The 27,466-nt window shown below is 41.0% G+C and overlaps 2 protein-coding genes across 8 annotated transcripts; one reads left to right on the forward strand and one right to left on the reverse strand.

Annotated features, from left to right (window-relative positions):
* Nucleotides 1-2,026: 2,026 nt before the first annotated feature.
* stx6 (syntaxin 6) lies at nt 2,027-11,916 on the reverse strand. Its single transcript, XM_061737516.1, has 8 exons — nt 11,730-11,916; nt 9,334-9,503; nt 9,115-9,209; nt 6,362-6,421; nt 5,426-5,554; nt 5,163-5,269; nt 3,983-4,077; nt 2,027-2,492 (listed from the first exon to the last, which is right to left on the reverse strand). Exons 1-8 carry the CDS (start codon nt 11,762-11,764, stop codon nt 2,416-2,418), a joined length of 768 nt encoding a protein of 255 aa, XP_061593500.1. The 5' UTR covers nt 11,765-11,916; the 3' UTR covers nt 2,027-2,415.
* Nucleotides 11,917-13,501: 1,585 nt separating this feature from the next.
* On the forward strand, nt 13,502-26,688 carry LOC133458042 (ELAV-like protein 1). Of its 7 annotated transcripts, none has more exons than XM_061737526.1 (10): nt 13,503-13,672; nt 15,629-15,690; nt 16,424-16,483; nt 17,056-17,224; nt 20,667-20,738; nt 21,707-21,810; nt 22,267-22,438; nt 24,719-24,941; nt 25,815-26,129; nt 26,265-26,688. In XM_061737526.1, exons 2-10 carry the CDS (start codon nt 15,655-15,657, stop codon nt 26,278-26,280), a joined length of 1,167 nt encoding a protein of 388 aa, XP_061593510.1. In that variant the 5' UTR covers nt 13,503-13,672; nt 15,629-15,654; the 3' UTR covers nt 26,281-26,688. The 7 variants fall into 7 exon arrangements, with proteins under 7 accessions (XP_061593511.1, XP_061593513.1, XP_061593510.1 ...); XM_061737528.1 differs by having other exon boundaries at nt 22,267-22,420; XM_061737527.1 differs by lacking the exon at nt 26,265-26,688 and having other exon boundaries at nt 13,502-13,672; nt 25,815-26,133.
* The last annotated feature ends 778 nt before the right edge of the window (nt 26,689-27,466 follow it).

Genomic DNA, 27,466 nt, shown 5'->3' on the forward strand with positions numbered 1-27,466 from the left:
CCCGGACAGATGTGGCGGAGCAAAACCCACGGCGCTGGGAACTGAACCGGGGCAGCCACCCCGACATGAGGCTGCAGAGCAGAACACAACCGTGGGTCGATGGTTGTTCGGTTTCTTTAAACAAGCTCATGCTGCACCTCAGACAACAGGAAATCAGAGATTTGGGAGGTTGACAAACACGTACCTCTGCCGCCAGGTGTGGCTCGTTGTAATATTCACACAATTCTTGTCAGTTTCATTGATCACTTTATGTAGGAAGAAGAAGAAAATCTCTGTAGTGACGTGTCAACCTACCAAAGCAACCTGGTCAATGGTTTCATTAAACAACTTTAGAAATCTGAGATTTACTTGGTCAGCCATCTTTCAGGGATTCTTTGATTCAGACAGGGGGATCTGAGAAACCCAGGTTTCCCAGTCCACCCTGAATGCACCATGGGCCTCTGCAGGAGACGGGAGCTAATACTGGTCCAGTCTGGCGCGTACAACCTGGGACATACTTGCAGTTTCCAGCGTGTAAGTGAACGCACCTTGACAGCCACGTGTATCCTGATTATATTTGTGCACATCCTGCACAGCTGAGCTGCTGTTAGACCGGGGGGGCAGCAGGTGACCTCAGGTGACCTCATGCAGGGGCGTCAATTCAGTAAGCCAAGGTACGGCAGCCGCCACACCTTGGCTTCAAGGGAAAATGAAAATGTTTGTTTTTTAAATACATTTATGGAATTACTCTGTCTTATTTGTATTGATTATTCTATTACTTAATACATATAGAATAACTACAAATGCAAATCAGAACAACATGATCGATTTCACTAGTTATTATACACTGCAAAAACTCAAAATCTTAACAAGAATATTTTTCTTATTTCTAGTTAAAATGTCACATTTTTTGTCAAAAAAAATCTCATTACATTTAAGACGAGACTCAAAAACAACCATTTTCACCTGTTTCAAGTAGATTTTCACTTAAAATAAGTAGAAAAATCTGCCAGTGGAACAAGATTTTTTTTTTTGCTTCTAATGAAAAGATAAATCTTGTGCCACTGGCAGATCTTTCTACTTATTTCAAGTGAAAATCTACTTGAAACAGGTAAAAATTGTCAAATAACAAGTTATTTTTCTGGTGATGAATCTTGTTTTAAGTGTAATGAGATTTTTTGACTAAAAATGAGACATTTTAACTAGAAATAAGACAAATATCCCTGGTAAGATTTTGAGTTTTTGCAGTGAGCGAGACTGCATTTGAAAAAGTTCCAATTTTCTTGACCACACAGATAAACTACATAGCAGACTTCTGTGATGAGTATTTGCTGGACGTGTTGATTGATACTCTAGTTAAGTTCTGTGACTCGTAACCTTGCCATACCTTAGCTTCCACTGAATTGACGCCACTGACCTCAGCTGACCTCAGGTGACGGCTAGGAAGCTCTGCAGTTTACCTTCAGGTAACGGAAAATAAACAAGCTAATTTGAGAAACAAATCCGCTCCTTTGGCACCACCTGCACTTTCTGTCAAAAATAATCCAATCAGAGCCAGGGGGCGTGTCTACAGAATGTCAATCACACACACCCAACTATTTACCGATTAGCCATTCATAAATGTAGTTTCCACCAGACAGGTTTATCTACACTTTTGCAGAAAGTACGAAGTGACATTTCAAGATTATGTAATATTATATTCTCATTCAGCTAAAGTATAGTTTTTGTTCTATTTTTGTTTGAGCAACGTTGTTCTTTTTCTGCTATGTGTTTCTGCTTTTTATACGTTGGTATTTACTCTATATGTTCCAATAAAAAAAGAAAAAAACCACCAGGGTTTCTTTGCTGTGTGTTGTACAGTCGTAGTTTCACGAGTGCCTCCACTCTGCCCCCAAGTGGAGGCCGCTGGTATCACACGTACTGGCCAAATAGAGGCAAGAAACGTTCACGACACAGCTGGATGTGCAGGCTAACAGATGTGAACACCTGTTCACGCTGCAAGTATGTCCCGGGGCTGACTGGTTAGGTCCTCTCTGAAATGGAAACGGACCTTTCAACTGTTTTTATGGACCTTAGTAATAAAATAAATGTTTGTGACAAACTCAAAGTAAAATATGTTTCAAGTGCTTGACCTCTGAGACGATATTTAAGCATTTAAAGAAAAAAAAAGCTCTCAGTGCACTCAGCTAGAAGAGTCTGGTACAGTCTAGTCCAGGCCAGACCAGAATCAGGCCAGTTCAGTCCAGTCCAGACCAGTGTGAGATCAGTCAAGTCCAGTACAGTTCAGTCCAGACCAGTATGAGGCCAGTTCAGTGCAGTACCGACCAGTAGAGTCCAGGACCGTCCAAAGCAGCCCGCTATAGTCCTAATGAGTCCAGTCCAGTAAGATCCAGTGAACATAGATGGAGAGATCTTTCCATAACTTCTGGGCGTCAATCAGAGGATAAAGAAGAGGAGGACGACGACCAGGAGGATGCCGAGCAACACGCAGATAGCGCACCACTGACGGCGATCTGCAGAGACAAGAAGGTGATCAATAACTCAGAAAAGTTTCTGAAGAGCTTTCAACACTGGACTGACTGAAACAAGCTATGATGGTCTGCAGATTTACAGCAGTATAACCCCACATTTGTGGGTAGTTTCTGCTCATTTATCAGTCACAAATATCTGATCAGTTAGTTTTAACCAATCAGATGTTTGAAATAACGTCAGATGGGTCAACAGGGGGGAGTTTTTCTTTAAATTTGAAATCGTACATAAGATAGTACGGTGGCCGAGTCTCGCCATTGCGGAAAATTAAAGAAACGCTGCAAATAAAAAGAAACGCCGCTGCAAATAAAATAAATGCTTTGCAAATAAAATAAACGCCGCTGCAAATAAAAAAAAGACGACGCAAATAAAAAAGCCACAACGGAAGTGAATTACCGGAGACTATTTTTGCTGATGCACCGGTGTTTTTTTAGGTGAGAGAGAAAAAGAAGACGAAGAGGACGTAAGTGAAAAGGAAGAAATAAGAAGAACAACGAACGAGAAAATAAGTGAAAAGGTTAGTGTTCAACGTCGCTACGTGTAATTTTTTTCGTCTTCTTCTTCTCCTCTCACGTAAAAAACACCGGTGCATCGGCAAAAATAGTCCCCGGTAATTCACTTCCGTTGTGGCTTTTTTATTTGTGTCGTTTTTTTATTTTATTTGCAGCGGCATTTCTTTTTGTTTGCAGCGTTTATTTTATTTGCTAAGCGTTTATTTTATTTCCAGCACGTTTGTTTCTGTTTGCAGAATTGTCACTAGCCTCGCGAGAACTGCCCCCTCCTGCAGCCTGGGTGGCAGTTCTCGCGAGGAGAAACAAATCAGAGAGATGGATGGATGTAACAAGAGAGAAGGCATTTCTGCCCCCAAAAAGCAAAGACTTTGTGTGAATATCTTTAAAAATGGGAAACCAAATTTACTTTCCTAAAGATGACCAGGATAAGGCAGAGAGCCACATGAGTGAAAATGACAAATGAAAAGAAAATGTAAATGTTTCACTTGAAGACAATCAATGTGTATATACACTGAACATATTTCAAATAAATCAATGTGCTTTAATTGCCCTTTGTGTTTTCATTTAGACTATTATAGGAATTACATACATATGAATGTCCACAGCATCTCAGGGTCAACAAAGGCCGATCAGATTCTGAGCACATCATTGTAGTTTATAAGTGGTTGAAAGGTAGTTATTTTGGATTTATCGTAAATCTATCTTAAAATGTAAGATACTGGACCTCGGTCGGGCCGGTGGGAAAGCAGCGGAATATTACCCGCATTTTTAAATCCAAAACTTGACGGCTATGGACTGCATCCCTGCGACATTGAACCTCTGATACCAAACTAATAGTGTAGGCTGACGGCTTCAACACGACAGAGGACTGGGTTCAGTTCAGGCAGAGAGAACACCTCAACCCCCACCATTAGCTCATTTCTTTGCAGTGTGTGTGTGTCATGTGTTGCCGGGCAGATTACCGCTGGTCATGTGGGAAACTTTAGCCAGTTTCTTCATCACATTGTCCAGTCTGGACTGAGTGTGGTCCATCTCATGACCGAAGTCATCCAGGATCCTGCAGGAAGCAGCACATACGGTCCACACTAGTCTTTGTACTTCCAAGAAACACTCATTTCTAAAAACATATCAGTACCTCTACTGACACTACTAACAAATCTTATTAGCTTAAAGTAATAGGAAAGGAAACATTTACATGAGGACAAACCTGAACTCTCTACTGATTTGTGAAAGAACGTAGTTCAGAATATTCTCAGTTATATCTGAGCGGTGCCATGTCTAAGTGGAGTTTCTACTGAATACGTAGTCTGCTTTCATGATTCAGTGGGTTTTTCTATTGAATCAAAGGTCTGTTTCTATTGAATAAACAGGATGTTTCTATTGAATCAAGGGTCTATTTCTAATGGATCAAATTGTCTATTTCTATTGAATCAAAGGTGTGTTTAAAGGTATGTTTCAACTGAGTCACATGTATGTTTCTGTTGAATCAAAGGTCTGTTTCTGTTGAATCAAAGGTCTGTTTCTGTTGAATCAAAGGTCTGTTTCTGTTGAATCAAAGATCTGTTTCCATTGAATCAAAGGTCTGTTTCAACTGAGTCAAATGTATGTTTCTATAGCATCGAAGGTTTGTTTTACAAGTTTTCTAATAAATTGTCTGTTTCTATTTAATCAAAGGTCTGTTTCTATAGCATCATAGGTCTGTTTTAAAAGTTGTTTGATAAATTGTCTCTTTCTATTATTGAGTCCATAGTAAGTTCTGTTGAATCGATGGTTTGTTTCAATTGAATCAGCAGCGTTTCTTTTGAACCAATCGTCTTCTTCTATTGAATTGACAGTTTGTGAACAAACTGCATTCAGAATATTCTCTCATGAAGAAATCGTCTGTTTCCATTCAATAGTCTTTTGTTTCTATAGAATCGGGCACCTATTTCTACTGAAGACACTTTTTTCCTATGAAATGATAGTTTGCATTTAACCAGTAGTAGTTTTTAAAAGAACCACTGGGTGTACTGTTGGAGTGGTTGAGTTCTGACATGCCTGGTACACCGGGGTCAGTGTTCTGGTTCTTACACCTGGGTCAGTGTTCTGGTTCTTACACCTGTGATAGGTGTGGAGGTGTCGGGTCAGTACTTGGGTTCTTACTCGCTTTGTTCTTCCAGCTCCATGCCGATCTGCTCGGACATGTTCTTCAGAACGCCGATGGTTCCCGACACAAGTTCCAGCTGTTCGTCCTGCTGGTCCACCATCAGCTGTGACAAACACACTCATTAATGTTCACCTCAACTCACCTACGCAGGTGTTTCTGTGGCCGTTCTTCAGGTATATCAGTAGGTGTGTGTGTGTGTGTGTGTGTGTGTGTGTGTGTGTGTGTGTGTGTGTGTGTGTGTGTGTGTGTGTGTGTGTACCTGTTGCTGTGCCTGATGTTCCTCGATAAACTGGGAGTTGACACTTTGCAGCTGTCTGTCCAGTCGACTGTATTTATCAGGACCAGGCTGCCATATCGACCCTAGAGGGCCATGATCTCCGAGCAGGGTCTGAAACCAGAACCAGACTCCAGTCACAAACCTGAGGCTCCTCCAGAACCAGCAGGAAGATGGACAGAACACACCTGAGGCTCCTGTGAACTAAGGTTCACCGACAGAGGTGGGTAGAGGAGCCAAAGATTGTACTCAAGTAAAAGTACTGTTACTTCAGAATAATATGACTCAGGTAGAAGTAAAAAGTAGTCATCCAAATAATGACTTGAGTAAAAGTAAAAAAGTACTTAATGAAAAAACTACTCAAGTACTGAGTAACTGTTGAGTAACGTCTGATTTATTTTTTTAACACAACCATTCAAACAGACAAAAGTACAAAATAATCATATTTAGGCAAATTAAATCAATAAAATAAATTAAAATTAATAAAAAATTGCTTAAATTAAAATAATCTTAAATTAAATTCAAGTACTTTAATAAATAAATAAAATAACAGAATAAAAAATAAATTAAGCACAAGTAGCAAAAAATTTCAAGCCTTTGTACTTTTCTTTTTTAACCAGGCAGAACTAGAACAAGCCCATGAACTCAGTGTTTGAGTCTGTGTATATGTGACAAAACATGCAAAAACAAACGCGGATAAAAGGGATAAAAGAAAAGTAACAGCTCAACGTAGCCTCATGTAGCGGAGTAAGAGGAACAGTTTCTTCTTCACAAATCTACTCAAGTAAAAGTAAAAAGTATAGTGATTCAAAACTACTCCTAAAAGTACAACATTTCCCAAAACTTACTCAAGTAAATGTAACGGAGTAAATGTAACTCGTTACTACCCACCTCTGGTCACCGAGTGAGTGTGTCACGTACCTGTTTGTTCTTCACGTCAGCGGTGGCAGTACCTGGACTCAACATCTGCTCTTTCATGTCCTTTAAAACAGACACATAGCAAGCAAGCAATTAGATCAATCACTTCACATCCATCAATTCAGATCACTTCTGCCAGTCAGTTCCCCGGCAGGATTTAACAGTGGCGCTTTTCCACTAGAACCTACTCAGCCTGACTCTACTCGGTTTGGTTCTTTCCCACTAGGGGTCTAACGTGCAGAGTAGATACTTTTCTGTAACTATTCTGCTGAGGTTCTAAGCTGCTGAGTCGGCTGTATCTGACATCATCACACTACAGGACACTGATTGGTCGGGGGGTTGGAGTCAGACTCTGAGTCAGGATGTGACATCAGAGAAAGAGCGACTCGCGGCTTCTTGTTCATTTTTTTCAAAGAACAATTGCAGCACAGAAATCTGTTCCGTGGTCAAATTCCGAGGTGGAGACCTTCCTAAACCTGGTGGCTGAGGAAAATATCTAGAGAGAGCTGGATGGAGCCACGAGGAATGAAAAATTATACCAGGAGCTTTATCAGTCCACGTCTGCTCAAGGCTACAAACGGACTTTTCAGCAGTGCTGAGACAAACTAAAAAAGTTAAAAGGCGATTATTGTGCGATGAGGGACCACAATAGCTGGAGAGGGTCTTCTTCGTTTGTGTCGCACGATGGAGTCCGTCACAGCAGCTTCACTCCAACCCTCCTACTTCTGATCTGGGTATTGAAAAGAAACGAGGGCAAGGCAAGTCGAGTCGGGCTGAGTAGGTACTAGTGGAAAAGCGCCATAGGTGTGATTGTTTCATCAGTGCCTCTCATGTTGTGGAGGAATTCTGGCTCCAATAAAATAAGTTAAAGACATAAAACATGGGTAAAACTAACATTTATACAATCAAAGCAATAAAATAGGATAAAATATATAATGTGTATGTATGTATATGTATATATGTATATACAAACCCAATTCCAAAAAAGTTGGGACACTGTACAAATTGTGAATAAAAATAGAATGCAATTATGTGGAAGTTTCAAATTTCAATATTGTATTCAGAATACAACATAGATGACATATCAAATGTTCAAACTGAGGAAATGTATAATTTTAAGGTTAAAATATGTTGTTTTTCAATTTCATGGCATCAACACATCTCAAAAAAGTTGGGACAGGTAGCAATAAGAGGCCGGGAAAGTTAAATGTACATATAGGGAACAGCTGGAGGACCAATTTGCAACTCATTAGGTCAATTGGCAACATGATTGGGTATAAAAAAAGCCTCTCAGAGTGGCAGTGTCTCTCAGAAGTCAAGATGGGCAGAGGATCACCAATTCCCCAAATGCTACGGCAAAAAATAGTGGAGCAATATCAGAAAGGAGTTTCTCAAAGAAAAATTGCAAAGAGTTTGAAGTTACCATCATCTACAGTGCATAATATTATCCAAAGATTCAGAGAATCTGGAACAATCTCTGTGCGTAAGGGTCAAGGCCGCAAAACAATATTGGATGCCCGTGATCTTCGGGCCCTTAAACGGCACTGCATCACATACAGGTATGCTACTGTAGTGGAAATCACAAAATGGGCGCAGGAATACTTCCAGAAAGCATTGTCGGTGAACACAATCCACTGTGCCATTCGCCGTTGCCGACTAAAGCTCTATAGGTAAAAAAAGAAGCCATTTCTAAACAAGATCCAGAAGCGCAGGCGTTTTCTCTGGGCCAAGGCTAATTTAAAATGGACTGTGGCAAAGTGGAAAACTGTTCTGTGGTCAGACGAATCAAGATTTGAAGTTCTTTTTGGAAAACTGGGACGCCATGTCATCCGGACTAAAGAGGACAAGAACAACCCAAGTTGTTATCAGCGCTCAGTTCAGAAGCCTGCATCTCTGATGGTATGGGGTTGCATGAGTGCGTGTGGCATGGGCAGCTTACACATCTGGAAAGACACCATCAATGCTGAAAGGTATATCCAAGTTCTAGAACAACATATGCTCCCATCCAGACGTCGTCTCTTTCAGGGAAGACCTTGCATTTTCCAACAGGACAATGCCAGACCCCATACTGCATCAATTACAACATCATGGCTGCGTAGAAGAAGGATCCGGGTACTGAAATGGCCAGCCTGCAGTCCAGATCTTTCACCCATAGAAAACATTTGGCGCATCATAAAGAGGAAGATGCAACAAAGGCGACCTAAGACAGTTGAGCAACTAGAAGCCTGTATTAGACAAGAATGGGACAACATTCCTGTTTCTAAACTTGAGCAACTTGTCTCCTCAGTCCCCAGGCGTTTGCAGACTGTTATAAAAAGAAGAGGGGATGCCACACAGTGGTGAACATTTCCTCAGTTTGAACATTTGATATGTTATCTATGTTGTATTCTGAATAAAATATTGAAATTTGAAACTTCCACATAATTGCATTCTATTTTTATTCACAATTTGTACAGTGTCCCAACTTTTTTGGAATTGGGTTTGTATATATATATATATATATATATATATATATATATATATATATACGTATACACATATACACACACACTTTTTTTTGGTTCTCTGAACGCTGAGGCGACTCGAAATTTGACCGAGGCAGCTATTTCTATTTTTCCTACACAGTAAAGGCCCTGAACTTGTTCACAGTCTCCTCCATGGACGTCCACAGATGACACGTCATCACTTAATGCTATAGAAATAAACCTGAGTTGACTTGAACACCTGGTTCCTCGGTCTGTGTCAGGTCTTCTTACCTTCACTGTGTGCCTGGTGGAGGTGATGAAGGCCTTCCTCTTCAACAGCTCTGCTGCATCCAGATTAAACTTCTTTGGGTTGGACTCCACTATGCGTTCACTGGTCGTTAAGAAACACATTCAACTGTCTGGGTCCTGGACTGCATAAAGACAAGTGGACAACCTCCTCTCACATGACGTAGTGTGAGCTAAGATGGACGGATTTGTTACAAAGGATATTGATTGTCTCATCCAGGTCCTCCAGGTCCCATTCTATGGAGCGCAGGCTGTTCCTCAGCTCGTTCGTGGTCCAGTCTACTTCCTCCTTGGAGGCTCCGCCCCCATCCTGCAGCAGCTGGATCCATCTGTGATGGAGGATCTGAGCTGCATTCACCGCCTTCTGCACCTCCCTGAAAGAATACATGTACCTGGTCAACGGGTGAGGGAAACACTCCTGAGCCAACAGGTAACAGGAACAGGTAGCACTACGACACTATGGATAGAATGTGAATATGAACCAGTACAGGACCAGTATGGACCAATGCAGGACCACTGTGGCCCACTGGAGAACATGAAGACTTGCAGGAGTTAATAATACAATCTATTTACAGGTGCCTTTCAAAGTACCCAATGCCACGCCACAAGGACAATATAAAACAGGGGTGTCCAAAGTCGGTCCTCGAGGGCCGGTGTCCTGCATGTTTTAGTTGTCTCCCTGCATCATCACACCTGATTCTAATTAAGAGTCGTCACCACCTTGTCATCAAAGTCTGGATAGTTCTGTTGATGACCAAGCTCCTTGTATCACAGTTTGATAAAAAAGGGACACATCTAAAACATGCAGGACACCGGCCCTCGAGGACCCACTTTGGACACCCCTGATATAAAACAATAAAACAGTAAAATAATAAACAATAACATTTAGACAATAATCTACATTGAATAAGATATTTTATTAATAATAATAATAATAATAATAATAATAATAATAATAATGACTTGGATTTATATAGCGCCCTTCTAGGCACCCAGAGCGCTTTACAGAAATCATTATTCATTCATACACATTCTCACCAGTGGTGGTAAACTACATTGTAGCCACAGCTGCCCTGAGGCAGACTGATGGAAGCGTGGCTGCCATATCGCGCCTAACGGCCCCTCCAACCACCACCAACATTCATACACATTCATACACATTCACACGGGGCAAGGTGGGTAAGGTGTCTTGCCCAAGGACAGTACTATTTTAAAGAGACTCATGGACAGGACCGGCCAACCCGATTGTCTTCACCCTTCCTGGTGTGGTACATTTTTTTAGCCCCTTTTTTTGTGGGTGAAACGATTTTTTAACTATTTGACTCGAACCTGAACTGAATTAGATGCATATTTTGAATGCCATGAACACATGGAAAACAAATTATTATCCAGCAATTCACTTTAATACAAAATGAACTGAATGAAATAAGTATCTTTCTTCAAAAGAAACCTGTCCCGCTTAACTTAAAATTTTATAAATTAATATAAAACAATGGGAAGAAAGCAGAACATCCATTCTGTAATAGTGCACATTTTTACTGCAATAACAAAACAAAACAAAACAGAAAGTCTGTAGAAAACTTGTAAACATATAGGACTGTCTCAGAAAATTAGAACATTGTGACTTTCTGTAATGCAATTACAAATCAACTGAAATATTGCAAGCCTTTTATTATTTTAATATTGCTGATCATGGCTTACAGCTTAAGAAAATTCAAATATCCTAAAAAAAAAAAAAAAAGAATATTCTGGGAATCTTAATCTTAAACTGTAAACCATAATCAGCAATATTAAAATAATAAAAGGCTTGCAATATTTCAGTTGATTTGTAATGAATCCAGAATGTATGACTTTTTTTTTTTTTTTTTTTTTTTTTAAATTGCATTACAGAAAATAAAGGACTTTATCACAATATTCTAATTTTCTGAGACAGATAAGATAAGATAAGATAAGATAAGATAAGATAAGATAAGATATCCTTTATTTTCTCCCTCAGTGGGGAAACTTATTTTTGTTGTCAGCAGTACACTTAGCACACACGTGCAGGGGAGGTTGTAAAAAGACTGAAAAGTCAAGTACAAGTACAGTCCTGTATTTGTGCCTGAAAGGCCATGACTGTAGCTACAGTTGGAGTAAAACAGGAAAAAATAACTTATGAACTCAACAGATCATTTTCCATTGGCATTTTATGACTATTCTCTGACTCTCACAGTAATACGGGACAAAGTGCGTCCCTTTTCAGCTCAATACGGGACGTACTTTAGTTTATAAATACGGGACGATTCCGTCTTTCAAGGGACGGTTGTTAACCCTACTTGAGAGTGAGTTTAGCTGCTGCAGGACAGCAGTGATCCCCCCGGGGGAGGATGTTTGAGATCATGCTGCAGGTAAATTCACTTCTGAAGTTGACACCAGATCCTCGCTGGTCACGTGGGACCTGGACCTGAAAACAACCAGAGAAACTCTGGTCTGAGACACCACCAGGTCTGGGGGGGTTCTCTGGTGTCAGGTGAACTGGTGAAGTTAAACACTAGCCCAGAGGGTCGTCCTAGACTTATTAGCTCTGTTAGCAGGTACTGTAGTTCCCCTGGACTGCTCACCCCTTCACCACGAAGAACGGGTCTTCCATAGACATGCTGCCGCCGCAGGTTCAGTCCATCCCTCGGGCTGCGGGTCGGGTCCGCGGGGCCTGGCCTGGTTCTGGTTCCAGCCCGCTGTAGCTCATCTGTCGACGGAACTGTTCTTTGTTTACACGCAGGGAGGAAACGGCGCCGTGACGTCACTCACTCTTCTTCGGGCGTCCCATAACCAGGTGGAGGTGCTGCCCATGGACATGTAGGGTGCTGCCCCCTGCTGGAGGGTCACGCAGCTGCACAATTAACCAGCTGGTCCACGAGTATGGAAGCAGGGGGGATGAGGGGGGATGGCATCCCCCCCTGAAATAAAAACGGTCCAAATCATCCCCCCTGTAATACTGACATCCCTCCTTTCTATCCCTTATGTCATTTCATCAATGAATGTGGTTTTACTGCTATTTCTACATTTAGTCATCACCAGAAAAATAACACCAGAAAAATAACTTATTTGACAATTTTCACCTGTTTTAAGTAAATTTTCACTTGAAATAAGTAGGAAAATCTGCCAGTGGGACAAGATTTATAAAATCTGCTTGAAACAGGTGAAAATTGTTGTTTTTTCCAGTGATGAGTCTTGTTTTAAGTGTAATGAGATTTTTTTTACTAAAATGAGACATTTTAACTAGAAATAAGACAAATATTCTTGTTAAGATTTTGAGTTATGCAGTAATCCATTTTACCCCCATATGTCCCCATATGATAAAATCCACCATCCCCCCTGATTTTTTTCTACAACTCGAGTACTGTATGGAAGGACATTTCAGTTTCCATAAAACTGTTCAATGCAATTCACTTCTGTTCACTACAAACTGGAAATGTCATTATTAAAAGGAGGGTTGCTCCCTGAAAAATAAATAAGGGACACCTCATCGGCAGGGCCGGTCAACCTCGAACCTGAATTGAATTAGATGCATATTTTTGAATGCCATGAACACATGGAAAACAAATTATTATCCAGCAATTCACTTTAATACAAAATAACAAAATGAACTGAGTAAAATAAATATCTTTCCTTTTAGGTCAAGCAGAAACTTGTCCTGCTTGACTTAAAATTGTATAAATTAATATAAAACAATAGAAAGAAAGCAGAACATCCATTCTGTAATATTCAATTCAATTTCAATTCACACTTTATTAGAGACACATCTCGAGAAGAGGTCCATAATACAATAAAAAATTATACATATAACATACACGATATAAAAGACAACAACCTACAAAATAAAAGACAACAAAAACCACAATACAATACAATAGTGCACATTTTTAGTGCAATAACAAAAGCGCAAACAGAAAGTCTGTAGAAAACTTGTAAACATGTTTGTGCCTCAAAGGCCATGACGGTAGGATACAGTTGTAGTAAAACAGATAAAATAACTTATGAACTCAACAGCTCAATGCCATTTTCCATTGGCATTAATGACTATTTTTTGTCTCTCACAGGAATACGGAACAAAGTGTGTCCCTTTTCAACTCAATACGGGACGATTCCGTTTTTCAAGGGACGGTTGGCACCCCCAATTAAAAGTCATTACTATCATTATTATCAATATTTTATCTTCTGTGCGTGAACTCAACATTTCAAACATTTTTTTTAAAATAAAGTTAAACATTTGTACAAACGCAAAAACCCGTTTAGCTTCCTACTAATCTTTCCACGGTAGTTCCATCACATGTCCAGCAGGGGGCGGCAGCGCCGCTGGCAGCACATTTTACTACACGAATCAGCAGAAGAAGAGCCGAAACCTCGCGATACTTGGTTTCTTTGTGTGGGTCCGGCTCGCTGTGTTCGGGTAGCAGCAGATATAGACGTGAAAACCGCACGTTTGAGATAAATCTACCCAAAAGACATAATTGGATTCCCACCAAGATCACCCGTAACTCCCAGATCAGCCGCGCAGAACCAGGTGAGTGTTCCGGGGCGGCTCGGTCCCGCTGTTCCCGCGCAGCAGCACGCGGCTAACGCTAGCGGGTAGCAGCACCTGCACCCGCGTGGCTGCAGGGCGGGTTAGAGGCGGGTTAGACTCATACATCCATGGTTAGACCGTCTGGGTTTATCACAGGAAACATCCCAGAAACAACGGACCACCATTGTTCTGTTTTTAATGTTTAATGCGGTTGATTTTCCCTCGGGCTTCACGAGGTCACGTGAGCGTGGGGTTGTGACGTCACATTAGTGGGTCAGTGGACAACAACACGCACGCGTGTGTTTGACCCGCGGAGACCCCGCTGGGACCACGAGGTCGATATAATACATCCATGGTCGATACCTGCACCCCGGGGACCGACCTGTGACGTCACCGGGGGGCGGGGCTCAGGTTCACCGCTCAGCCAATCAGGACCGAGCTGATTAATTATTAATGAGCTGAAACAACTGCTGGTTACAGGACAGTCACAGCGATTGTAATGGCGTGTAGGTAATTTTCAGTCAAGATAACATGATGTAGCCTATTTAGAGACATGGGTAACTCACCATTCAATACTGTGGCGATATGTGGTCCAGGATTACGATAATAACACGATATTCGATATATTGTAAGAAATTTCCTCAAGGAATACAATCACAATATATGTGACTGAAAAAAAGAAAAAAATACCCATAAAAAAGAAAACGTCTGTAGTTATGCATTTATTCAATGCCAAAAGTTCATACAATGTAGAAAGAAAGTTCATTTATATACTACCTCACTGCCTCCTAGGCTTGTAAGTGTAAACACTGTACAGCCGGACAAATTGAAGTGCATGAACAATAGTGCGGTGACAACCCCGTAAATGTGTGTTGTAATAAAATATCAATATTTGCCGTCACTTTATCAATTATTTATCGCGACAGAGAGCGCAACAATATATTGCAATATTGTTTTTTTTTGTTTTTTTTTCTCTCTCTTCTCCTCTTCTCCCCCCGCCACTATTAGAGACACCAGAAAAGCAATCAAAACAACCATGAGGTGGGTTTCCATCAGCAGAGTAATATTAGCGGCAGTTCAGGGGGCCTGATTGTTGACACCTGTCTTCTGCAAACAGAACCTTTGCCTGTTGGAAAAGTTCCTGTAGTGGGAGATGTACTCAGATTGGATTAGGGGAACTCCCTGAAGGGCAGGGGGGTCTCTTCTGACAAAGTATTCCAACTTACATAAGTCACGTGAACGCAACTAATTTGAATAGAAACATTTTTCTCTGAGTTTGATGAAGATGGAGATTACAGAAGAAAAAAAATAGACCACCGATGCCTTGTTGGCGTATTACGACCCAATGAGGTTTCGGGAGTTTTCTTTTCATCTCAAACGCTATCACCGTGGTGTGTGTTTAAAAAGAACAAAAAAAATGTTTTTATCTCATTGTTTTCTTTCTGCATTCCTCTTTTTTTTGTCCCCTTTCGTTGGTCGTTTGCAAACAGAAACAAAGACACACACACCATGTCGCCAACAGTGTTATTTATTCAGTCAAAGGTTCTTTGTGTGGTTCTCCAGCTTAACACGGCGGCTGAAAGGCCTGAGGAGGCGGGGGTGGACACTGGTAGAGGTTCCCCGGCAGGATTAACCAGGGACCCTGTTAAATGGAAACACACCCACTAAATGCATCTTATGGGACCTTTAAAGCATATGATTTAAATTGCAGATCAGCTGTGTTACACCTTTCATCATACTTCAATTCTACCCATCACCACAAACTTTTCCTTCATTTTGGAATTAAGGACCAATAAAGCGTCTGACGGGGTCATGTGACTAGTCTGTTGAAATGTGAATATGTTTTGATCAAATGGCCATGATCAGCTTCCACTTTGTAATCAATAATCAATTTAAGGTCTGGGCCGCGGTGTCTCTGAATGATCTGTTCTGACCGTGACTCGTTTGTTGTTCCAGACACATTAACCCACCTGACAGTCTCCATGGCAGCTAGACGAGGAGCCATCAGGTATCTGAAGGTGAGTCTCAAGCACCAGCTTGCTCAAGTAACTTCTGTCTGAGTCTCTGTCATTGGTGACGTTTTACCAGTGTACTTTCTGCACTATGATGCACTCTAAAACTTGATTGGATCTTCAAGCAGGTTGTTTCTGTGTAAATAACCAGAGACAACTTTTTTTTAGAGAATTTTGGATATAAAAGGGAGATTGGATGTAGGTCTATAATTAGCCAACAGTCTTAGATCAATAGTAGGTTTAATTAGAGCATTCTTAAAACTCTTTTGCAGGAGTGGATATAAACACTGCGGGAGCAGGATGAAGAAAACAGTCCCGCGGAGGGCTCTAGTGCCATCTTTCTTGTGTTATCATTTGCCATATAATTAAAGCAACCTCGTACTAAATTTTAAAAAAAATTACTAATTATCCGATTAGTTGACTAATCGTTTCAATAATCGGTGACTAGTCGACTATTAAAATAGTCGTTAGTTGCAGCCCCAGTGCTAAAACTCTTATAAGTTAACCTGGCTACAGCGCTGTACAGAAACTTGGGGTTGTTGTTATTCTCTTCTATTAATGATTAATAATAAGCACATCTGGCTTTTAGGAACAGCTTTCTCATATACTATATACCAGACTCTCTTTCCAAACTAAGCAAGGTTCTTCTAAAGTGTGTGATGGAACCTCCCGTACATGTTTATGTATCCTCCTGTATCCTGTGTGTTGTAACCTTTTCAACCTGTGTGTGTTTCCTCAGGTGTGTGAGGTACAGACGTCTCAGGGTGATGGTCAGCTCGCCTCCAAAGGAGCTGCTAAGGTGATTGCTACACTCTGATTGTCTGAATCTTTGTCATCACATCCACTTATTTCCATCCACTAACATTTACTGTACTCCCTTCTTCTGAATTGTGCTCTTCCGTTCTCTACTTTGCTTCAACGTATTCTTCTCTTCTTTGATTGACTCTGCTGGATTGTACTCTTGTCACATCTGATCTTCTACACTGTATTCAACAGTGCCTGACGACTCTACTGAACTGTATTATGCTTGTCTTTGCTCTATTGGACTGTACTTGTCTTTGCTCTACTCTGCTGGACTGCATTCTAATCATCGAGGATCTACTTTACTGGACTGTTCTCCACTCTTCTTTCTTCCACTGGACTGTACTTTTCTCTTCTTTGCACTACTTATCTCTACTCTTATGTGCACTACTGGTCTCTACTCTTCTTTGCTCTGCTGGACTGTACTTTAGTCATCTCTGATCTACTTTACTGGCCTGCACTCTCCTCCCCTGGCCTTCTAGTTCTACTAGTGGTTAGCGTTGTTATTTTGTTGCTGTCTTGTGCTTCGTCGCCTCTACAACTGTGATATTGATGATGTCCTGACCCCAGGAACTGTACGATAACGGCTATAGCGACCAGATGGTGGAGGACGAAGACACCCGTACCAATCTGATCGTCAACTACCTGCCGCAGAGCATGAGTCAGGACGAGCTGCGCAGCTTGTTCAGCAGCGTGGGAGATGTCGAGTCCGCCAAACTCATCCGGGACAAAGTGGCAGGTAACTCCTTGCAGTTCCCCTACAGAACCGTGGTAGTACCACTTAGTACTGATATAGTACTAGCTTAACAGAACCACAGATGCACCGCAGAAGAACTATACATTAGTTCTGTAGTCCCAGACAGTTCTCCTGCAGAACTATTGTAGTACCTTATAGCACTAATGCAGCACTACTTGTACATAACCACGGATGCACCACAGCAGAACTAGAGCTTTTATGCTGTGGTTCTGGACAGTATCAGGCAAACATCCATGACAGAACCATTTGGATAACCTATATAGTAACAGAGGAAGAGGCCGTAATGGATCTCTTGTCTTAAATGTGTGTTTTTTGCACTACTTTTTTTCTTTTTTTACATTTTTTTTTTAATAGACACACATGCTTTGTATTCCTGCAACTGTCTTTTTTTTTTCTCTCTCTCTCTTTCCGTAGTATATAGTATCTGTAGTACTGCAGTATGGTTTACCCTTTGTCACCAAGGTGTGTTGCCAGCACACTTTACATTGCTGTAATTACGCAATGGTTTGTGCTATGGCCGGGGAGTTGTGCTTAGCCTCTAATATGTGGTTACTATGGTAATTTCACTCATACAGTAGCAGGAAGACGGCAAAGCGCCCTCTTTATCCCCGGGGCCACACACACAAGACAACAAGTTTGGTGTTAAAGGGTTCTTTTTTTATTTAATTTAATTTATTTATTTTATTATTTTTTTTTTATTTTTTTATTTTATTTAACTACTCATAGTTCCGAGATGGGAAGTGGGGCTGCACATGGACGAAAATACAATTTTCAGAGACAGGAAGCAGAGCTGGAGGGCAGGATGGTGGAAAGGGTTAAGAAGGAACAGCTAGGGTCAGATGTCTGGAGATGAAGTGAAAGAGCACTGACATGTTTGGACACATGAAAAGGAGAATGGTGAATGTGTTGGTAGAAGGATGATAGAGATGGATTCTGAGGTAGGAGATGAAAACAGGCACTGTATGTGGTGGAAGAACATCTTCAGCTGATTAGGGGCACATAAGGAGACAGGCTATGATGGAAACGGATTATCTGCTGTAGGAGAGAGAAGAACGTAAATGTCTCGTGGCAGAGTTGAAAGAAATGATTTTACTCATTCAGGGAGCCAGTGAGAATTAAAGACCAGGTTCCTCGTGTACTAACGGTGCAGACGCATGAAGGAGTTGGTTACCTCATGTTCCAGACGCACGTCTAGATTTACCAAAATCATCTTTGCATAGATTTGAGTCATGTGACACATACCAGACTACAAGGCACTTCAACACACCTTTATCTACCAAGACATGTTTTTCTAAATGCCCTGAAGTCAGCAGAGATTTGAGCTCCTCTGATTTTAAACTCAAATAAAAAAACAGAACTAACCAAATTTTCCCACAAGGCGAGACTGGATCCTCAGCTGATTTATGTTACCGCCTGACAACTGCTGGCCCGTTTTGTGGCGTGGTGTGGGAACGATCTCATTTTGAATATTGACAAGATGAGATGATTGTGGATATTAGGGTTAAATCAGAAGGGTTTTTTTGCCATGGGAAAAGAGGGGGAGGTGGAGAGTTCAATCGCTTCTGTGACTTTGTAGTTTGGCACTGTCAGCGGACAGTAGAGGGAATGCACATGACGTCACAGATGCGACTTCACAGCGGGTTACGCCACTGAGTGGCAGAAAGACTGGGTGGCAGAAAGACGGAGTGGCAGCGTAAACTTTTAGTTTGAGCAACTGGAAAACATCTAAAATGGGAAAGAAAATTTAGAAAAAAAAATGGGAAAGAGCTGAGTTATCGTTTTACAGCCTGCTGAAAAATAAGCTTAAGAGAGACAAATGGATTGCTGTAATTGGCAAAAACAACTGGATTCCAGGCACCGAAACGTGGATTTGTGGTTCCCATTTTGTATCAGGTAATGTTGGATTTTTGTGTAGCTAACGTTAAACGGTCAAATCATAAAGTTCAGTGTCCTCATCACTTTAATTTCACCAACAAATCTAGACTTTTGTATGCCTTCAAGCTTTGCTTTGTGTATTTCCCCGGCGTAGAAATTAAGTACATATAAATATCAGGAAACTGATATAATCGGCTGTTATCCCGTCTTTTCCACAGTTTCCCCTACTAGTTGCAGCCATTTTTGCTGATTTTTGCCACTCAAAGCGGTGTGGTCCAGTGGGGAAGTGACGTCAGTGCATTCCCTCTATTGTGGCCACAAATCTACACAGTTATTTTGTAATGGGTGCGTGGTGTGTATGGATCTGGGCCGTTAGTACAGGAGGAACCTGGTTCTGGGAGGAGAAGGTTGTCCCTGCTTGGACCTCACAGATAGTTGCTGGTGATGATTCTAGTTAGTTTGTTTTTTTACTTTTCTTTTTTTAACGGGTTTTTAAGGATCAGCTTTTGTTTTTATGTCCATTACTTTTTGATGAATTCATTTTTTTTTATTTTTTTTTTATTTGTTTTTTTGTTCTACGGAATTTTTATTTATTTATTTTTTTAACTTTTTTTTTTTCTGTGATCACTGTTGAATTTGTTGTAATATGTTTTATTTTCCGCAGCAGGTTTAATGACACCAGTCTGAGCTTTCACAGGTATTTGGTGGTTTTTGTTGTTCAACCCTAGAAGGTTGTTGAAAAGTATTGCGAGAACCTTTTACTTTTTGTAACTTTTTTCTAATTTTATTTCCATGAATGTCAACTGAAGTTGCTAAATTATAGTAATTGGCCCGCTAAAGGGTGACGTCAAAGTTTTGCTGCAAGTTTATATGAGACATGATTTGTCCTCTTGTTTATCAGTTGATTTCATCAGTGATGTAAAAATCCTTCAGATTTGCTAATTTATTTTTATCCACATTTACGAATTGAAATCTTGTTTCCTGTTTGATTTGTTTTGTTTTTTAATGTTGTAAAACCTGTTTTTCACCTGTCTATTTTTGTTTTTCAGGCTTTGAGAATGTCTGTAATTTTTGTAGTAAATGTGCGAGGAATTGAACTTCTGAACACGTCCAGAAAACAGTTTTTATTAGACGCATTTTTCCCGGTCGAAGACTGTCCTGTAGTCAAACGCCCCGCGGTCATGAATGAACGGAGCCCGACTCAGCCGAGGTCACATGACTGTTCATCTCCACCCACACGACTCCTGTGACGTCACCCAAAAGTTTCTGAGGAGTGACGTTGTTTAATGATTTTTTTTTTTAAGCCAAGTCTGGTGACCTTCTAAATTTATAAATGAATTAGGCAAAACGGGAAAAATGGATGAAAAGAACAAGCCTGAAAATGGGTGGGAAAGCGCCAATCTTAACCACAAGAGAGCTATTTTAGCCTAGCTCATGCTAACACATTGATGTAAAGTAACATCAATGTTACTTTACATTCATTCTCGCTAAATTGACCCAATTAGAATAATAAGCATGATTTTTTTTTTTTTTTTTAAACAACTTCCAGCTGGCGGACTATCTGATGCCAGGAGCAGTAGCAGTCAGCATGAGCATCATCTTCAGCCTCCAGACCAACTCGGTACTCTTCTCTTAATACAACTGATAACACATCTTTAAAACAAGACTGATTATGCTCCGTTAGGTCTTTATTTACAGAGCAGAAGTCAAGACTAGTAGCGAAAGCTACTCAGCATTTACAGACAGTCACAAAGAACATTTCCAAGAACATGTAGTTTTGTATGAATATGTAGTTTAATATAAATTTACCTGATAAAGTAGCATAAAAATTCCCATGTACAATTATCATGGAGATGAAATCTAACTACGGAGAGCAAAACAGTTTTGTGTGCCAGACTGTGAATATATGTATTTCTGCTGTAAAGTTGGACATTTTAACCTGGAGGTAAATGGAGATGAACTCACTGATGGATCCAGACCCTGGTGGTCAGTAGAGGAACTGCAGGTTCCGACCATAGCCTGTATATAACAATGGGTTGCGTCATCCATTGGTGTTTCCTCATACGGGGTGCAGCCATGTTCGAGAACACGCCCACCTAGTGTTAATCAAAGTTTGCTTCGCTCCTGCAGCCAAATCTTGCTGCCATCAGACGTATCCAGCAGGATATACCATTTAACATGTTGAGACAACCGCAAAGTTAAAAATGACCTCTGCGTTTACCCGACGCTGGGTAAATATAATCAGGTGGCTGCTTTGTGAAGCACGCTAGCATGACGATTACTGCAACTGTCAATCAATCATATTAGAAACACATTCATATAACGTCTCCAATCAGAATGTTGCCAGTTTGTTTTCAGTAACGATTTTATCTTTAGTAAATGCGCGAGGAGTTTTTTTTTGTTTGTTTGTTTGTTCGTTTGTTTATTTTATTTTTTTAAGGATGGAAAGGAGTTTTCCGGTTTGTTCAGAAAGATTCTGCTTTTGCACCCCTGTAAAGACTGTGATGTCCACTGTTTCTCCAGAATGTTCCCGACTGTTCCCGCCGGTTTTGTTGGTTTATTTTGTTGTTTTCCTTTGTGTTTCTCTAGGCCACAGTTTAGGTTACGGCTTTGTTAACTTTGTTAACCCTAATGATGCAGAGAGGGCTATCAGTACCCTCAATGGCCTGAGGCTACAGTCTAAAACTATCAAGGTAACGTGCCACAGGTGCTCTGTGATTTTCTGTCTCAACCCTAACGCTCTGTTCCTTGGACAGTAGAGGGCGCTCTCTCCCGCACATGTCTGACGGATGAAGGTATTTTCACAAGTCTGCTGTCATGTTTCAGTTTTCTGACTGCGTTTCCACGATGAATCTGTGAGTTCCTTCAGTTCAGTGAAACAATGTTTTCACCAACTAATGCTTTTATTTTGAGCCAAAAATCTGAGCCTGTTTATGATGCATTTATTCATTTATTTTTGTTTTATTTTGTTTGGATCAAATCTGGATAACTGTTAATTTTATTTCCATGGATCATTTTAACATTTTAAAATACTGCTTTTCTTTTATGTCTGAATGTAACTGTAAGTCTTATTTTGTCGAACGTTTCTGTTGATGCAAGTTATTTCCTGTGAAGACCAAGAGCTCAGACACTTCCTGTCTCGTCTGTAGGTTTCATACGCCCGGCCCAGTTCGGACATGATCAAAGATGCTAACTTGTATATCAGTGGTTTGCCGAGGACGCTGACCCAGCCGGACCTGGAGGACATGTTCGCTTCGTTCGGGCGTATCATCAACTCCAGAGTTCTGGTGGACCAGGCATCAGGTAACGACCAGGCATCAGGTAACAGCCCGTCGATGGTCAACAGACAAGTTATGGTAGCCATTCTGAAAGGCTGGGTGCAGACACACAGTTCTGCTCCAGTCAAAGTTTGGTTGTTTGAAAGTTGTTGTTTTACTTTGTGTAACTTGGAACATTTGTCATTTTTTTTGTCATGGTTCACCAGTACAGTAATCCCTGGTTTTTCGCGGGCGTTACGTTCCAAAAAGAACCCGTGATAAGTGAAATCGGCAAAGTAGAAACAATTATTATACAAGGCTTGAAATTACAGAGATCAGCCCCACCAGCGATCCGATTAATTGGATTTGAACGGGAGAAAATGAAAAATGATTATGAAAAAAAAATACAATACAGGACTGTCTCAGAAAATGAGAATATTGTGATTTTCTGTAACGCAATTACAAAAACAAAAATGTCATACATTCTGGATTCATTACAAATAAACTGAAATATTACAAGCCTTTTATTATTTTAATATTGCTGATTATGGCTTACAGCTTAAGAAAACTCAAATATCCTATCTCAAAAAATTTGAATATTCTGGTAATCTTAATCTTAAACTGTAAACCATAATCAGCAATATTAAAATAAGAAAAGGCTTGCAATATTTCAGTTGATTTCTAATGAATCCAGAATGTATGACATTGTTTTTTTGTTTTTTTTAATTGAATTACAGAAAATAAAGAGCTTTATCACAATATTCTAAATTTCTGAGACAGTCCTGTAAGTACAGTAGCAAATTGTGACTGGTGTGTATTTCCCTGCTCTTCTGATGCTGCTGCATCCCGACTCGCTCTGTAGCGTCTTTTTCTTCTAAAGCCACTGCAGGAGTGTTTTTTCCAAAGAAGAACATAGTTATGGGTCGTTATTGTCGCTCTTTTTTCTTCTGGGCAAAAAGATTCTTATTAACCGACACCATGGATTATATCTGAGACTGTAATGAACGATTCATCAAAGGTCTCGTTCTTGAGCTGCTGCTGAAGCTCATTGGCCGTTCTCAGCTTGTTGCTAAGCAACCAACGTTATTGACACAGGAAGTGAAGAAGCGGGGAGACTGTTTAGCCAATCAGAATGCAGAACACGATGCACAATGCAAATCCATGAAGCAGCGAGACGTGAAAGGTGAACCGCGTTATAGCCAGGGATTACTGTACTCTGAAGCTTGAATAGCTACTTTGAAGATTTCCAATGAAATATTGTCTGAGGGTGTTTCTGCCTGTTATTATGGTTTACCCAAAGAAAAAGGGTTAAAGGATGGAGTCCTAACATTTTAACATGCCTGTAGACTTCACTTCTACATGTTTATTCAGCATAGGTCTAATCCAGAGTCCTTAAAGCTGATCTGTTTGGACTGAATATACTGGTCCTGTTAGAACCCAGACTGGTGTCTCTTCTGGTCTGTGAGGTTCCTCTGATTCCAGTGTGTTGTTCAAACTGAGGCCCTGTTTACACGTAGCAAAAAACGGTGGTGTTTTCATGCGTTTTGGTCGTTCGTTTACACGAAAACGGAGCTCAAAGTCACCAAAAACCATCATTTCTGAAAACTCCGGCCAAAGTGGAGATTTTCAAAAACTCAGTTTTCACGTTTGCTTGTAAACGGAGGGAAATGGACATTTAGGCTTCAGAACGTCACATTATGCAACAGAAACGTCACCTGCGTCATGTGCTCGACCTGTGTTTACAATTAGTTTGGCCACCGTCAATATTTTCTTGTATTTTACCTGTTTTATATTCTAAAGTTACACTTAAAAGTAACTCCACTTCTCTGTCACTCCAAACCAAAGACTCTCGTTCTGTCTTGGAAGTAAAGCCTGAATTATGGTCCCGCCTTAAATCGACACAGAGCCTACGGCGTAGGGTACGCGGCAATGCGCGCCGTGCGGTGCGCATCGCCGTGTACCCTACGCCGTAGGCTCTGCGTTGGTGTAACATGGAACCATAAATCAGCCTTAACTGGGAGTTACACGTGTCATTTGTTGATGTTTTTTCCAGGATTCTGATTGGCTCATAGCACCTTAACAGCATATTTATGTGGATTCGTGTAAATGAAGAGATTTTAAAAAACAATCTCGTGTAAATGATGGTATTTTTCAAAACGTAGAGGGGGAAATATCCGTTTTTGTAAATATGTGTAAACATGGCCTGAGACACCAGAGCTGGTCCTGGTGTTCCACAGGGTTCTAGGCCGGGACCCTTATTGTTCACACTCTGCTATTGGCTGTGCATCAGTGGAGCTGAATAGAGTTGGATCACCTGCCGTCTGTTGTCTGATTGGTTCTCCAGGTCTGTCTCGGGGTGTGGCCTTCATCCGCTTTGATAAGAGGTCTGAAGCAGAGGACGCCATCAAACATCTTAATGGTCACACGCCTCCCGGCAGCTCTGAGCCAATCACAGTCAAGTTTGCCGTCAACCCCAATCAGTCCAGGAACCAGATACAGTCACAAATGTACCACGGCCAATCGCGGCGCTTCGGAGGCCCAGTCCACCACCAGGCGCAGAGGTTCAGGTGCGTGTTAGGGTTTCACATGCACTCAATAAAACCCTTTTACAACCCGAATATTAGCAATAACCCAGTTTTACACGGCCATGTAAACACCAATAACCCCTTTGAATAACCCGCATTTGCTCATGTTCAGGTTTTTAAAAACCTGAATTTGCCCCCTGGGTTACTCCTTTTAAAACCCGAATATTGGGTCATGTCGAAGGCCAAACGGAATATCCCCATCAAACGGAACAGGAATTAGTTTTCTGCACATGTTCTGTTCACAAGGAATCCTGGTCTTTTGAGTCCAGGAAGTTCTTATAAACACGGAGAAACACAAGACCAGGAGGAGACTAATCACTTCATAAATGTAATGAAGGATATGAACATTTCTGCATTTGTAGACGGTAGAAAGTACCGGGAGAGCGAGATTTACAAGAAGGTGAGAGAAAAGTTGCGCAAAGCAGCATTTGTTTTGAATTTGGATACAGGAAGAAGACGGAAATGGCGGTAATTGCGTCATGACGTTCTCTGCGCGTCTCTGGTTTGATCCAGATATCCCAAATGATTAATCACCATGTATACTAGGAATGGGTGATATTTTACCGTTCACGATATACCGTCAAAAAAATTCCCCACGGCAAGAATTTGTCATCTCGTTGTAAAAACGATAAATTCCCGTTGATGACGTATCGTGATACATTTTTTAGTCCATCCCTAATGTGTACAGGGATAACCCTGTTTGCTCACGCATATTCTGCAATGTTCCGAATGTTTCAGTAACTGGAATATTAGCAATAACCTGAATTTTGACTGCATGTAAACGTAGTCACTGATGGGGTAATCCAGTTCAAATGTTTGAATAGAAAACAGCTGACACGTTCTGTTCTGATCCAGGTTTTCTCCCATGAGCACCGACCACATGAGTGGCGGGGGCGGAGCCTCTGGCAGCTCGTCCTCCGGCTGGTGCATCTTCATCTACAACCTGGGCCAGGACGCAGACGAGGCTCTGCTGTGGCAGATGTTCGGGCCGTTCGGCGCCGTCGTCAACGTGAAGGTGATCCGAGACTTCAGCACCAACAAGTGCAAAGGCTTCGGCTTCGTCACCATGACAAATTACGAGGAGGCTGCCATGGCCATCCACAGCCTGAACGGGTACCGGATGGGGGACAAGGTCCTGCAGGTGTCCTTCAAGACCAGCAAGGGACACAAGTAAAGAGGCGGGGGCTGAACGGGGGGGGTGGGCATGGGGTGCTTTGTACTTCCTGTTTTTTGTGCCAGCTGAGTGAACATTTGTTTTTTAGTATTCAGTTTATCCTGATTTTACTTTTCTCCCTGCATGCACAGCTTCCACGTGGTGTAACTGACAGCTGTGATTGACAGCTGACTGGAGCTGATCCTGGTCCAGATGGTTGGGCGGAGGGGAGGATAAATTCTTTCATGTTCAGTTTGTGTTTTTTTAGGAAACAGCGGTGAGACGTTTGTCCAGTTACAGGTTTTTATGTGACGCTCTTGAGTTTGTTTTCCTGCGGATTTTCCCAGCTGGAAGCCTCAAAACTCCTCAAAACATCTGTACTGATCAATAAAATCATCATAGGTTCATCAGTCATGTGACATACGTGTGAAGAAGCATCTTTTATAGACGGTTTTATTTGTTTAACGTGAACAAGAAAAATGAAATAAGCAGCATAAAAATGTTGATTACAATATCAAGAATTTTAGAAGATGAAAAAAACTTCAAACATGTTTATTAAAAGCATTTTAAAAACCATGTTGAGTTTCTAAACATTTTTTCACTTGTATGCAACTTCACCTCCGTCATGAGGAAGAGTCCGGTTTCCTAAAGAGAACTGAATCTGTTCTGGCGTGGGGGGGTCTGATTATCTGATCACAGGAAATCTGAGATCTATCAGTGCAAAACGTGTTTCCTGTTGCCAACAGGTGGTGCAGAAGGATTTCTGCAGATGTGTTCAGAGTTGAACTGCAAACCTGTGCGTCACATTTGGGCAGATGAAACGATGTACAGCTCAGTCACAGCCAAGAACCCAGGCCCCTAAAACGCTAGAACCGGCCCTGCAGCTCCACTTATTGTTAACAGCAAATCCTTGTACGATGGCTAAAACAAACATTCAAGCTGAAACAAGCATTCACTAACAAATGAATCTCTGACATTAGAATTCTGCAAAATATAAGTAAATGTGCGATTATGAATGAACGAAAAGTTTATTTCGATTACATTATATGCAACTTAACTTGTGTGCATGTAACTGACAAAACATTATCATACATATTTACACTAACCGGTTTCACACAATAAACTACATAAACTGTAACCGAAAAAGGAGGTGGAAGCCGAAACTTATTTTTGCCGATCCTGTACCTTCCAAAAGATAACCCAGTTTATCAGTAATATGAAAGAAAAGAAAATTGAATTGAATCGTTCTGCATAATTAAATTACATTCAAATCATTTTGCATTGTAATCCTTCATTATCTTTTCAATATTTTTAAACTCAGAGATCTACATCATTTCAGTTCATCAAGAAGTTC

The sequence above is a fragment of the Cololabis saira genome, chromosome 13, assembly GCF_033807715.1.
Source record: "Cololabis saira isolate AMF1-May2022 chromosome 13, fColSai1.1, whole genome shotgun sequence".
Taxonomy (NCBI): Eukaryota; Metazoa; Chordata; class Actinopteri; order Beloniformes; family Belonidae; genus Cololabis; species Cololabis saira.

Excerpts from the sequence above, each read along its gene's own strand:
- stx6 (XM_061737516.1), bottom strand. The coding sequence starts at position 11,764 with ATGTCTATGGAAGACCCGTTCTTCGTGGTGAAGGG. Across the intron at positions 4,078-5,162 it reads GAGCTGGAAGAACAAAGCGA|GATCCTGGATGACTTCGGTC; the intron begins GTAAGAACCCAA and ends TGCTTCCTGCAG. Across the intron at positions 2,493-3,982 it reads AGTTTCCCACATGACCAGCG|ATCGCCGTCAGTGGTGCGCT; the intron begins GTAATCTGCCCG and ends TTGTCTCTGCAG.
- LOC133458042 (XM_061737526.1), top strand. The coding sequence starts at position 15,655 with ATGGCAGCTAGACGAGGAGCCATCAGGTATCTGAAG. Across the intron at positions 15,691-16,423 it reads GAGCCATCAGGTATCTGAAG|GTGTGTGAGGTACAGACGTC; the intron begins GTGAGTCTCAAG and ends GTGTTTCCTCAG. Across the intron at positions 22,439-24,718 it reads AGGTAACGACCAGGCATCAG|GTCTGTCTCGGGGTGTGGCC; the intron begins GTAACAGCCCGT and ends TTGGTTCTCCAG.